Here is a 14,495-nt window from a genome sequence, read left to right on the forward strand (position 1 = left end):
TTTGAAGCACTGGCTTCTAAAAATCACACAGTGAAACAAAGTTTGATTTAATTTTTGTATGTTTTCCTTAGAACCTCCTGAATTCAGGATATCAGTTGATTGAGGTACATATACGGAATATACAAGGCTCAGCAAGTTTGACAAAATACTGAACTATATATTCTTGCCAAATTAAATTTGTCATATAATGCTAGTTAGGACTTGACAGGCTCATTTACTTCTCTGGTTTCACAGCAAGCGTATGATCCAGCTTGGGCTCTTGGATCTTGGTGAAACCCAAAACTCAGCCAGCTCCAAGTCCTGGATGAGGATATGTTTGTTTGCTTCATGTGTCGTGTGCTGTGGGGAATTTTATAGGACTGTAGCAGGACTGTACATAGATAAAAGGTAAGACCAATTTATTCTGTTACCTGCATAAAATGTGCTTCTTCCAAATACATGTCATCAGAAAAGATTCTCTGATTCATGGCAAGCTGACTGGGTGTGTAGTGTAAACACTTGTTATTGAAACATGATGCTAATATTTATTTTGTATGTGAATGGTTGCTGGATTTGAAACAGAAATATTTTAGAAGGAAACAGGACCAGCATAATTGTAAGAAAGCAGAACCACGAGATAATGTCCTTAGAGGCAATGAAAGAAAATAGAAAACTTTATTAGCGAGCCAACACTACAGCTGTTTCTGCCAAGTAGATCTGACTAAGGAATTAGTCAAATTAGACCAAATGACATCTATTTTCAACGGAGTTCTTTGGGAAATAAGATTTCAGAACATTTTCTCCCATTCCCACAATGTGCTTCCTTCAGCAGACCTGTAAAAAATATAGCTATTTTGGGGAGATATACACTAAGATAGAGGAGGATCCGTCCCTCAGCCCTGTTTTCTATGATTATATGAAGTGTCAGCCAAACAGCACCATTTCTGTGCACTGAAGGTTCTATGTCAGTTTTCATTCATCCTCCAGAAGGGGCAGAGAGGTTTTGATGGTAACACACACGGGCATCGTGAGCAACTCCTAGTTGAAGGCAGAGGTACAAAGTTTGCTGCAATCAGGGGAGGGGGGAAAAGTACCAAAAAAACAGTTCATGAGTATCAAAAGCCTAATTTTTACAGCACAGCTTAATAAATCTGCAGAGCTTAATAAAAATGCCTAGATTTTATTGTACCCCATTTTGTTTTTCACATGGTATAGACTGAATTCTCCAACACTTCCAAGGAATGTGTGTGTGATATATTATCCATACAGAGCTGTCTTTCACTTTTGTTACTATTAGCCTAGTATAATGTGAGCTGTTGACCTATTTTTCATCCTCACAATAAAAAGCTTTTGATTAGACTATAAAGATTTCTGTTTCATATTTCTGTATGTGCCTGCATATTATATGTGCGGCATATTGATACAATTGAAACTACAGTAATTATTATTAACTGTTGGAATAATTTTGCATGACTACTTGTTACATTGTCTATTACTCACAGTTTCCGTACCACTTCCAACTGTAAACTGAAAATTATACTTAACCACTTTCTTTATGAGAAAAAGCTGATTTTACCCACAAATTTGGACCATTGCACAATTTTATTGGACCCATATGAAAATCCCTGCATGATGCAAGGGGGCAGGAGGTTTAAATTCATGGTCTACATAAAGTTGTGGGTTTTTTGAGTTTCCCTCTCAACTCATTGCACTGTTCATATCAAAAGGTGACGTGTGTCAGGAGCATTGAGTATGGAGATACTCTTGCATTCTAATAAACTAGCCTGAACAGTTCTTAATTGTCACACATAGAGTATTTAGGCCCTGCATGAAGACTTGCCAGCCCAAAACCAATATTCAAACCATGGCACTATTAAACCGTTTCTATTGGTAAAATATTTCAAGAGTTTTGGAAGCTGCACTTAAGCCTTTTGCTTAACATATCCTACAATGTCATTATATCTTTCTATGGTAAGCTCTGTTCTCACATCTGAAGTTTAAAGAGGTTTAATTAAACATGTAGGCTATTAACCTTTTCAGAGAGCAGTGGTTTTCCTTTCTAGATATACAGGACTTCACCAAGAAACCCTGTAGAGTTTTATCATACAACAAAAAAGAATCACATCTGCATACATGAAGATCCCAAACTTAATTCACTTTAGCCCATTAATTACAGAAGGTGGCACTGTGTATACTTCAATTGTACACGAACTTTGAACTGGACAAACAGTTGTAGGCCTTATTTGGTGGTCATTGATTTCAAATATTGTTAGTATCCACCTTTTTGGGTACTAGTGACTAATACTTAGTTCCCTACTTTCTGTCATAGTTCTGTTAAGAGTAGAAGTTTTGTATTTTTCCATTTACTAATATCTCAGAGTGCTTTGTGATTAAAAATAATTAATGTTACTGGGAGACAAAAGTGCCACCTGTAAACTTGCACGTAACACCAGCCTAGGCATTCCTTTTAATATTCGCTCCTGCTCTAACAGGAAAAACTGTTTTTTGCCAGCAAGTCAAGGATGTGCAGCACAAAAAGGCGCTTGGATCTTTAATATCCAAAAGAGCCAGTCAGAAGGCTTGCATAAACATGTAATATTTCTACCTGAAAGATGAAATCTCAAGAAAAATCTGACAACCAAAAAACCTGAATTCTACTTTTCCTGTTGCACCGGTCTTGTGGCATCATTTAAGATACTGGTGCAGACTCTTGGGATTTCGGACCCCAATGAATTACCATGTTTACTCTTGAGTCCACATCCAAATTTGGATCCAGTCACTGGATTACAGTGATAGCAGTGATACCTTTTGTCATTATCTTAGGGATGAGTGCATGACAGTGCACAAATAAATAGTAATAAATAGAAGCCAACTGCAAAATCAGATTTCACCTGTCAAATTCTATCTGTTGCAATGACCAAAATCAAAATAATTAGAGCCAATGTTCAGAAAACATTATTAGATTTTGATATTAAAATCTTACTGAGATGAAGGGGAAATTCCCATCTTTATGAACCGGGCTGTTTGCAGACTCGGGAAGCCAATATTGCCACCGTTTGCAGGTGATTTCAGAAGATTCTTTTCCCAAATTTTAATTCAGTATTACAATCCCTGCTGAAAAATGTAAATACAGTGCCTAATTATGTATAACAACAATTATTTTATGAGCCTGGTTTCCAGGGAACCATCTCCAAATCAAAACTGAGATTGAGTTCAAGTACTGCAAAGCCTGTGACGAAGCTATTCACCGATGTTGAAGAATTGCCAATGGAAAAATATACCTGTAAATTAAGAGTGAACTTCTGAAACCGGATATTGTTTATATTAGTGGAAAATGATGACATGAGTATAAATAGTGTAGACCCAGCAGGACAAGGCAATATGTTATGAGTTTAAATCTGTCATTAGCAGAAGCTGATTAGGTTTATGTCTGTCAAAAGGATGAAGACTCGGGCCATCTGTAACAACAGTGTGCAGCTTAGTTAACTTTATCTCCTCCAGCCACCATGGATCACTAGGACAACTTCCCACCAACGTGGCATTAGATCATCTTTCAAAAAAGCCACTACCTCTAAGGCAAACATCAAGAGCTCCAATTTAGAGGAGCAAAGGCAGTTTAGGCACCAGTCATTGTTCCCAGATCATCATCAAAACTTCAGGGACTGTCTTTAACTGACTTCTCAATCTTGTTTTTCATGCCTGTTTAGTTAAATCAAAGCAGTCAAGGGGGAAAATAGGTTTATAATTTGCATTCATATTCATCTTTAAACATTCATTCATTACACTAATTTTAAACGTTGTAGCAGTGACAAAGCAATGGTAATGCCAGTAAGAAAGCATTCTTGTTATTATGCAATTGTTATCCTTTGAAAAAAAAGCACATACAATTATTTTAACCTTACTTTTTTCTTTCTTTATGATATCTTTAATGATACCTCTGTGTTGTTACTGTGCAGAAAAATGTTCTTGACTGACCCTCACAAATTAGCCTAAGGAAGTATTTTGGTCCAGTTTAGCCTTGAAATGTGATGGAGTCTCTTTGTGCAGGGCTAAATCAGTGTAACACCCTTGAGAAAAGTCCCTAATCCAGTCCATATTCCATGTAAAATATAATCTATTATTTTAGAGCAGCGATATTAAATCAGTAATCATATCCATTTCGTACCGATATTGCGAGGGCTGAACACTAGCCCTAGTTTCCTGCTTAGTCCAGGATAACACAGTATATTAATGGCCTAATCACTCAAGCCCTCTGTGCCTCAGTTTCTGCTTTTGTAAAATGTCAATGGTGTTATCCCTCTTCATAAATCAGTGAGGAATTTGCATAAGTAATACCACCTACATCCTTACAGTACATCAATGTAAGTGTTGTGCTTACTTAATATAATTATTCTCAAGGTGCAGAAAATTGAAGAAACTCAAGTTTCATTTCAAGGTAAATATTTTTTCAGCCAACTTCAGGATCTTTGTAAACAGGACTCATGTCTTTATGAAGACTATCTTGACTACAAAGTTATTTCAGATGTCAGTGACTCACTTCCCAGGGTTAGTCCTGCAAAGATCTAATATATTTGCTTGGACTAGAGTCTGAAACCTACCCCTGCTCTGGCTATTCATAAACCAGTTTATGTGCAAATCTCCTGAGACAATTATTTTCATAGCCTGCCCTCACTACTGGTAAAATACAGCACATCTGGGGTGAGAATAATGCTCACTGCTAAATATTCAGTAGCTGAGTTTATAATCTCATTTTTTCTCACCCGGTGATCAAACAGCTATTATGAAATTATGAAAAACGGCTTCAGGCTAAATGGTGTCTAACTAAGGATGGAGGATATAATCTGTATAGCATATATGCATTAATATATACATAATATGTAATGTATACATGTGTGTATATGTGTTTGTATACATTATGTACCTGTGTTGGGTCAGCACCAAAAATCAATAAGCCCAAGGAAAGTCTCTGAGTGCCGTAGACTTTCCAGAAGCCCCAAAATGAGTCCTCTCCTGCGATATTTGTGTGGGCATGAAGGGTGTGTGAGCATGGAGCCCAGAACACAGCTGCGAGCTGCCAACTGACATGTCACCACACACCTCAGGCCAAGGGAGGGGGGCTGGAATCCCGCTGCCACCCGCCATTCGGGCGAGACAGTTGGCAACAGCTGGTTCAGGCTCCACAGCTAAAGGGGAGGATTGTCCCGCTCCGCGGCCTCACCTGCAGCGCTGCGTGCAGGTCTGGGCGCCACAGGATAAAAAGGATATAAAGCTACTGGAGAGTGTCCAGAAGAGGCTACGAAGTTGGTGAAGGGGTTTGGAGGGGAAACTGTGTGAGGAGCGGCTGAAGTCACTGAGTTTGTTCAGCCTGGAGAAGAGGAGACTGAGCGGAGAGCTCATGGCGGGAACAGCTTCCTCACAAGGGGAGCAGGATGGGCAGGGCTGAGCTCTTCTCTTCAGTGACCAACGACAGAACCCGAGGGAATGGCAGGAAGATGTGCCAGGGGAGGCTTAGGTTGGACATGAAGAGAAGGTTCTTCAGCCAGAGGGTGCTGGACACTGAACAGGCTCCCCAGGGAGGTGTCACAGCCCAAATATTCAAAAAACAACTGGACAACACCCTCAGACACATGGTGTGAAATTTGAGCTTGTCCTGTACAGAGACAGGAGTTGGACTTGATGATCCTTGTGGGTTCGTTCCAACTGAGGACATTCTATGATTCTATGAAGAAGGAAGGAAGGAAGGAAGGAAGGAAGGAAGGAAGGAAGGAAGGAAGGAAGGAAGGAAGGAAGGAAGGAAGGAAGGAAGGAAGGAAGGAAGGAAGGAAGGAAGGAAGGAAGGAAGGAAGGAAGGAAGGAAGGAAGGAAGGAAGGAAGGAAGGAAGGAAGGAAGGAAGGAAGGAAGGAAGGAAGGAAGGAAGGAAGGAAGGAAGGAAGGAAGGAAGGAAGGAAGGAAGGAAGGAAGGAATCCCTGATCTGAGCAGCTTCTCTGCCTCTTCTCTCCCATTGTCCTCAGCTCTCAGAAAACCAGACCCTGTGGCAACTCTTGATTCTCACTTGTATTTCCTCTGAGTATCTTGGCCAAGGAGAAGAGAAAAAAAGGAATGCATGGACAGATGAAAAAGGTAAACACTACAGAGGGGACAGCAGAGAAAATAGTTTGAAGGAGAAAGAACCTGAAAAGAGGCAAGAAATAACTCCCCTTGTGATGCATTCTTCCCATGCCTTAAACGTGCCTCTGGAGATGTTAAACCAACCAGTCCCCACCTCACTTATGTCTCCTTTTCTGACTCAACATAATATGGGTTTTTGTCTCTCTGAGTTGTGTCCCACCATCCCCAGTGCTGTGACTGGTCACCACAGCAGGCAGACTGGGAGCAGAGAAATCCATCCTTTACCTCAAACCTCCCACCACTCCTTCCAAAACTACCCCAAGTCAGAGTACTGTTGGTCCTGCCTCATCTTGGAGGTTTAGGAACAGCGATCCTTTGAGTGACAGACTGTGCATTTAGAGCATGAAAACACACATGCGCTCTGCCAAGTTGGCTCTGGACTTGAAATATACAGTCATATCTGTCTTATAAACCAAATATGGGTGAGATATTTTTCATAAATCATAATCAGCTGTTCATAGAAGGCAGGCAGTAATAAGAAGGAAATAATTCGCAATCCTACACAATGACAGGCACAGGGTGACCAGGTGAGCCTCCCCTATAGCTCCCAAGCCCTGTTAGCTGGTTGTGGCATTACAAATTTAAATACAAAGCCTTTATCCAGCTCTCCATTGGCAGATATTCCATGTGGACAGAAAAAGAGTCAGTGCTGCTGTGCAGAGCTGTGTGATTTGTCTGGATCAACAGCCTTCCCACCAATTTAAGTGCTGCATATGGAATCTGGTGAAAAACTGCTGGTGTAAATGTGGTTTGGAAAGAGGAATGCTCCAATACTTGGATGTTATTTTTTAGATCATATATATTTTGAAAAATACTTTTGGCATAATTTTTAAAGACTAGGTCCTCTGGATTACTTTAACATCTTCAGCTGTTGCAAAGAAGAGGAAATATATATGTGCTTGAAACACTTAATGCACCGTGCTCAAGAGAAAGATTATTCAGATCCAAAGGTGTGGGCATTGAGCGTCCTTGTGGGACTGGGAGCTAAAATACAAAACTTACCTGAGACTCATGTTTTCCAGAGAGGCATTTAAGGGATGAGCAGGATACCCTGTGGTGTCCAGTGTGACACTCAAAATCTCTTTTCAGCAACAGAACCACACCTAAGATTTGCAGAATCACTTTCATTTATTGTTGCGCGAAACTATCGAGTATTATGAAAGTTCAGTTAAAAGCTGAAATGACTGACTTCTTTTTTTACATCTGGGAGAATATTCCTAGGTAGAACGTAAAACAAAGTTAGCCCCCCATGCTGCTTTAGGCAGGATACCTTCTGGTGGAGGCTTGAACAACATTAACTCAAATTCCAGCATAGTCTGGCAACTGGAGCGTGCTGAGGAAGCCAGCGCTGACATCCCAGTTCTGCCACTTGGGGTTTTTGTTATTATTATTACTATACCTTAGGCAAATCAATTAATCTCCAAAGAAATATGAGTCCTCTTCTACACCATTTGTGCCACAAATGTTTAGACTAAAAGATTTGAAAGGGGAAGGAGGTACTATCCTGACAGAGAAAGGTAAAGTCTTGCAGCAACTATGTGTCTCACTACTTTCTAAAATCACTTGTAAGGGTGCTATGTATGATAAGGTGGTCACATCTTTCTGTAAGTGTTATCATTAGCATATCCAAGTATGTCTTTACCGTGAGCCTGAATAAAACTTTCCCAAACACTTTAGCTATATGAAGAGGTTGAACCCCATCAGAAGTCAAAAGAATTTTGAATCACAATGTTGTTTTTTTTCCAGGTTTCACACTGTAGCAAAATAATTCCCATTCAGTTCCCCCCCAAACACTGTGATTTTGCAACTCAACCACCTCTGGTGCTGCAGTTGAAACCCCACAGTGCACTGGCATCCTTTTAACTGTCTTAATCTGTTTTTATAAAATATTGTTTTGTCTCTTAGTAGCAGGTACTCACAGTCCCCCTGTTTTTTTCTTTGATACTTGCACATTAAGTGGAGCGAATCAGCCAGGGCTGGGCTGCATCAAAGACCCATTTCACTTGCTGTCCTTTAAATCCTCATTCCTACCCTGTATTCAGCGGTGCAGCCCCACCAGACAATTTCTGGTTATGCTGGGGGAAGGGCAGCAAAACGCCGCTTCACAACTCGCACAAAAGGCCAAGCTCAGCTTTTTGTTGCCAAGCGACCTCACGATTTTACAGCAGATCCAGCTGCTGATGTTGCTAAGCAACATCTTTCCTGTCAAGTTGTGCACTTTTAAATCGTTCCGTGTTTACTAGTTCTCACAGGGTTACGTTTTCCCTCCCAGATCTTGATATTTGGTATTTTAGAATCTGTGAGAAAACAAGGGGTGAAGGTCTATCATAGATGAGTCGTTCTTGCAGATCTCTATGATGTTGTTCTACTATGCAGAAACTATGAAAGATTTCGCATTAGTTACGTCAAGATGAGAGAAGAGAGAAATTCTGAGCACCTCCCCTTTCTTCTCTTACCTGTGGGAGTAACTGCTGTGCAATGGCACACTCAGTGCTTCCGCAGAGCTTTGCAATGCTCTATGTGTAGCATCAATCGTGAAAGTAAGAAACATAAAAACATTTCCCCTTATTTAGGCAGTATTTATATCGTAAAGTAAAATGAGCTCAAACTAAATTGTATTACATAAATACCTAAAGTAGCATGTATTCAGTATATAAGAAACTAACATATCTGAGCGGCGTGTGATTGGTATGCATACCAAATATTGTATATACTAGGATTAAATTTGATCACTCGTGACAAATTATTTGGACTTACTGAAATGCCTAACTCATTAACCCACTACATAGCTTACCTTTAAGTCTGAGCTGTGTTTTCCCCTAGTTTGAGTCCCCCAGTCCTCCTGGGTTAGATCTTCGTCTGATCAAGAAAAGATGGAGCATGAAGTGTGGATAAGGAAACACAGGGGAATTCCAACATATAATAGTAAAGCAGCCTGATGTGAGCACTTGTATCATGAAATCAAAGAGAACAAATGGAGACATCAGAGGATGAGGAATGCTCTCGCAGTTAGTGGTTTATGCAAACTGGTTTGAGTTCATACTGGAACAGAGCAGAAGAGCAGCATCTGTGTAGGTGGGAACAACTCACAGTGAGTAGGTGCTGCTCGGGATGGTTGGGATAAAACCTGAGTGTATCCTCGTTTAGACATGAGAGTGGGTCAGAAGTCACGATCCACTACCAGAAGGTCCTTTTCCCCAAAGTCTGTCCTAGACAATTGTTGTGCAAGGCAGCTTCTTCACTTTCACTTTGTGACGTTTTCTGGCCTTAGCTTTAGAAATGGAATAGCACCAAATACGAGTTCAGTTTCTGTTTATGAGGAAATAATGCGGGTAGCAGGAGTGAGGATGTATTACCAGGCTTGTGTTTACTTGAGCTCCCATAGGATCCCTGTTTGTAAATTCATGGCAGAGAGCCCAAGCAAAAACTTTGCGTAATTTGTTGTCTATAGGCAACGAATTTTACAATGTCCTCTTTTGTTTTCTATGGTAGAGCACACTAGAATTTTGATTTGATGAACTTCAGCTTTTCTGGATTCTGAAGCAAGCTGGGAGACCAGAGAAAATGGGATGTGACAGCCACTTCCACGTCTTTTAGTTTTCCAGTGTCACCATAGATCTTGCCTTTTCCATCTTGAACTCTTAGAGGTATAGCAAAGGTTTATTTGACATATTGTATTACCCACATGCCATCAAAGTGACTCGTATATACTTTATGACCTGAAAAAGCTCAGGGAATACAAGTAATTTATTTCTGATCTGTGGAATTCTTTGATCAGTAACAGTGGCTTAAGGTGGTATAATAATGCTGGAGGCTTGAATTGCTGGATCACCAACAAAAAAGATTACAGAAGTAGTCCCTGACCTTGCGACTGTTCATTCAAACTCTTCCCATGCCTAATGTTCTCCAGCCAGATGTTTGTAGACCAAGACTTCGTGGAAGAGAGAACAACCACAGGAAAACCAGCATGGAGTATATAGCTACCTGGTAAAATTCCTGCCTCTTATTCATGTCAGATATGAATTTGTCATGCCAGAGTCAGTCATGCTGCCCAGCACTTCTCTGAGGTGTCACTCACAGGTGACAACTCCTTTGCTGTGTGGCACCAACGAGCACCACTGGTGTCTACAGAAACCGGTTAATCACGTGGAGTTGCCACTAATGATAAACACAGTGTCTTTTGTTATCAGCCATCTTTCCGAGCACCCCTTGGTGGAAGCATTACTGGAGCGGACAATGAGCATTAATAATGACAATTAGTGCAGCCATAAACCAGTACTTCTTGCAACATCGCATTTCAAAGGGTTTTTGTCATGTCTCCACCCTTCGGGATGATTAAATGGGAAATTATTTCAGCATAACCTGAAAGGGAACATGAACATTTGTTAGCAGGTATTGCCAAGAGCTGTCGAGAGTAATATGAGAAAATTAAAGACAAACACATAAACAAACTTAAAAACAAAATGCTGAATAGATATTCCCCCCAATACTAATTTTCCCTTGAAATATATCCATGCATGGCTTCAATGTGGTGTTTTTACTGTTTGACGGAACAAGTTTTGTGGTGCAAGAAGCATCACCTAAACCCGTAAGCCGAGGCACAGTAGAAGCGAAGTATGTTTTAACCAAAATCCATTTTCTCTGGGGTTGCTTTTGTGAAAAACATGAGTGCTGGATTTACAACACGCAGAGCAATGGCAGGATCCCAGGAGCCGGGGGAGGAACTTTAACTTGTTTTCTTTTCTTGCCTGGGGTGGAGGCAAGTTGGTTGTTCAGCAGGTTCTGAAGGTGGGTCCCTGCAAGAGAACCCACAGTTCATGTCAGTCTGAGGAGAAGTAGGAGGAAAATAAGGTGAAAACCTGTGAGGTGAAGATGGAAAGAAGGGTTTGAAGACGTGCTCTAGAAGTGTCAGTGAATCCAAAGCTGCAAGATTAATCAAGGAATGTAAGTGCAAAGTTAAACATTCTCTCACTCGCTTTCAGGAAAACAGGTTTTTTCTGCACAAGTACTAAAGTCTTTACGGGCTGATCAGACCAATTTGTTACCAGTGAGCCGTTTTCAAGATATGTAATGTTAAAATAATTTTAATAACGACATGTAAATTTTAAAAGATAGTATAGAAAGATGAGAAAGATTATCTTTTGGTTAACCTATGTTTATTTAATGTATGGATTTTTAGCATGTTTATAATGTTTATTTGAAATTCTATACACATCATAAAGCACTTGTAGTTTGCAACCTAAGTAACGCTGGTGCATTAGGAAAATGTTTTAGAAATAATGTATGTTAAAAGGATTTCAATAACATTGTAATCTGAAAAATTATCATAGTTACTCTGCAATGTAATTCATGAATTATTATTATCACGTCTCATTATTGGAGAATCTATAATGACTTTATTTCCTATTTATGACATTTATCTTCATTGTTAAGCAGCTGGTAATGCAAGAATTGTGTGACAATCGTGAAATTTCATACTCTAGGGAAAGAAAAAGGGCTGGGAAGAAAATATCAGGTGCACAGAAATGCCAATATACAGGCTGAAATTGAAATTACTTTGAAATTGGGTCCATCTTTTTGAAACACCCTGTATTCACTCCTAGGGAAATGTGCTGCCTGTTGCGGGAAGCTTATTGCTATAGCAAAGTTACTATTTATTTTCTGTCCATTGGAACCTTAGTTATCTGGTCTAACAACATGAGAATATTTTTATATCAATACATATTTAAAATATTATAATCTTCACTTCTTTTATTGGAACATTTCACTGAGCTGGGACTGAAAACATTTGGTTGTGCACATTGCTTCATGCAGGAGTACTTCATACTGGGGAATAGTGATTGTGAAAATATTACATAGAACCTTTAATTTAGTTCAGTGCTATTTTAAAACAGGAGAGGATTTGGCAGTAATCTCAGCAGACAAAACCTAGTGTTGCTAATTAATCTCTAAAAGTGCAATCCCGGCCCCAGGGATTTCAACAGGGGCAAGTTCAAGCACCAATCTATCCCCTGAAGATTCTCAAGTTTAAACAGAGCACGGCACCAAACTTTCCTCTCTCTCCAAGCCTCCTGTGAATAAAAATAATCTTTTAAGCTTAAAAAAAGTGTACTGTAGGAATAAGTAATAACATTCCTTAAAAGCTTATATGCTTTCCTTGGCTAACACACCACAATCTTTCTTCTACAGCTTGACTTTAATTAAGTTTTTCTTGACATATGCCACAGATGAATCTCACATTTGGGAAAAAAATAATAAGAGAGTGTGTGATTTTTACCTATCCAATCATACAATAAACACAGTGAATTTAAATTCCAGGCCTTCAAAATAAAATGTCTAGAACAAGAAGTAAATATCTATAAGTGAATCTTTATTGTGTGCATTTACTGTTGAGTATCCTTTACAAAAGAATACAGACATGAGTGATGCCTGGGGAGACACTCATTCCAGAGCTGCTGGTTGTAGTTCTAATGCTCCAAGGATTTTTTTGAAATTAAATAATTAGAGTTGAACTAGTATAAAGCCTATAGTAATTAAGGCGTGCGGATACTGTTAACTGTAAAGAAAATGTGTTTAGATCATAAAATTGTCAGCAAAATAATGCCTATGAAAAGCACTCCAGTGATAAGGATAAAAAAAATGACTTTTTCTTAAAGCTGAGTGCACATATGGAAAATTGTTTGTGTTTACAGTAAGGGTGATGTTTAATGTGGTTCTGACCATGTGAGTATGCGGCTTAGTCCAGGATCTCTGAGGCATAGGAGTGGGTTGAATATAGTTAATACAATAAGGTTTTCATATGGGCTATCCATCCAAAGTAACTTGGGCAAGGGAAATGCCTTTCTGCTCAAATGACACGGGATAATCCAGAAGCAGAGTAACAAAGCTGAGTTTCAGGGAGTGTGTTTCTGGGTAAATAAAGCCAGTGTAGGGAAGCCAGCAGAGACACATTCCAAAATAAAACCATTAGGATTTATGACTTAAAATCATGATTCGACTGAATGCCAAGAGGGTGACTGAGATGACAAGCCTCTAAAATGTCCAGAGTTTTGTGTTGTGGCGTTTTTTATTCCCCTTTCTTTAGGTTGGTTGGTTGCTTTGGCGTTTGTGTTTGTTTTCACAGAAGCCTTACAGCTTTTTCTTTTCTTCCAGTGATCTTTCTTTACTTGCTGTGTGATACTGGTCACCAGCACCACAATGGGCAATGAGAACAGCAGTGCAGAAAACCAGGTGAGCATGACAGCGTTGGCTCCTTCCTTCCCTGCCAGCCCAGAGCAAACCCTACAGAAATGAGTTTCACCACCCGCTTACCCCACGTTTTTCTTCTGCTCCTAGTTACGCTCCTATTTAAGTGTCATTAATGGTAATTGAAGGTAACGTTTTGTTTGGTTGATTTTTTCCTTTGGCAATGACGCTGCTACATGGCACCAAGTGCTGGTGGTTGCTCCCTGGGGACACGGACATGAGTTGTGGAGGATCCCCATGGGGTGAGCAGGGCTGGAGCATCCCCCTCCCCAGCCTGGGAGTTGGGGGGCAGTTGGGGGTAACTAAGGGACAATCAGTGGCAGATGCAGCCTCCTACTGAGATGGATGGGCAAGAATGTCAGTCTGTGGGGGCCATGGCTGTGGTGGAGCAGGACGCCAGCACCCTATGGCATTGCTGGCGGAACTGGGATGGGATCTGGGCCATGGGCAGGATGGGGGGAAGTCCCAGGAGCCAGGTGATGTCTGTGGCGCCCTCAGAGCACTGAGAAATTTATACCTGTTTCACAAGGATGCATTGTTGATGCATATTCAATGATAGGACAAGGGGTAATGGGATCAAGCTGAAACACAAGAGGTTCCACTTAAATTTGAGAAAAAACTTCCTCTCAGTAAGGGTGACAGACACTGGCCCAGGCTGCCCAGGGAGGTTGTGGAATCTCCTTCTCTGCAGACATTCAAACCCGCCTGGACATGTTCCTGTGCGACCTCACCTAGGCGTTCCTGCTCCAGCAGGGGGATTGGACTAGATGATCTTTTGAGGTCCCTTCCAGTCCCAAACATACTGTGATACTGTGTGATACTGTGATATTGGTGTGTGTTGATTTATTTTTAAACCCTTGAAATGAAGGGAATCCATATGCCATGGCAAGTGGTATACAATTACATTAGAAGTTACTATGTTGATATAAGTTTGAATAAATGATGTAATTCATTAATTTGAACAGTTAAAACACCAATACATGTTTCATTCCCTCTTCTTCCATACATTACGGTAGACGATAAAATGCACCAATGTTAATTTTCCTTCCAATTCAGGTCTCAGCAGATCTGCTGTAGCTTGTGCATTGCAAAGTGCACCTT

At 40.3% G+C, this 14,495-nt stretch overlaps 1 protein-coding gene across 24 annotated transcripts in view; it reads left to right on the forward strand.

The window, feature by feature from the left end:
* The window catches only part of TACC2 (transforming acidic coiled-coil containing protein 2), a 144,037-nt gene that overhangs the window by 2,338 nt on the left and 127,204 nt on the right, over nucleotides 1-14,495 (forward strand). For 6 of the 24 annotated variants that reach the window (XR_014184176.1, XM_082053891.1, XM_082053897.1 and 3 more), the window contains exons 1-2: nucleotides 9,642-11,093; nucleotides 13,302-13,379. Coding sequence is in view for 23 of the 24 variants with exons in the window: in XM_082053891.1 (XP_081910017.1) it covers nucleotides 13,347-13,379 (33 nt within the window). In the remaining variant the exon portion in view is untranslated. Of the gene's footprint in view, nucleotides 1-234; nucleotides 388-5,992; nucleotides 6,102-9,641; nucleotides 11,094-13,301; nucleotides 13,380-14,495 lie in introns of those variants that run through there. The other 18 variants (XM_082053899.1, XM_082053892.1, XM_082053890.1 and 15 more) reach the window with 12 other exon arrangements.

The sequence above is a fragment of the Streptopelia decaocto genome, assembly GCF_964273445.1.
Source record: "Streptopelia decaocto genome assembly, chromosome: 5".
Lineage (NCBI taxonomy): Eukaryota > Metazoa > Chordata > Aves > Columbiformes > Columbidae > Streptopelia > Streptopelia decaocto.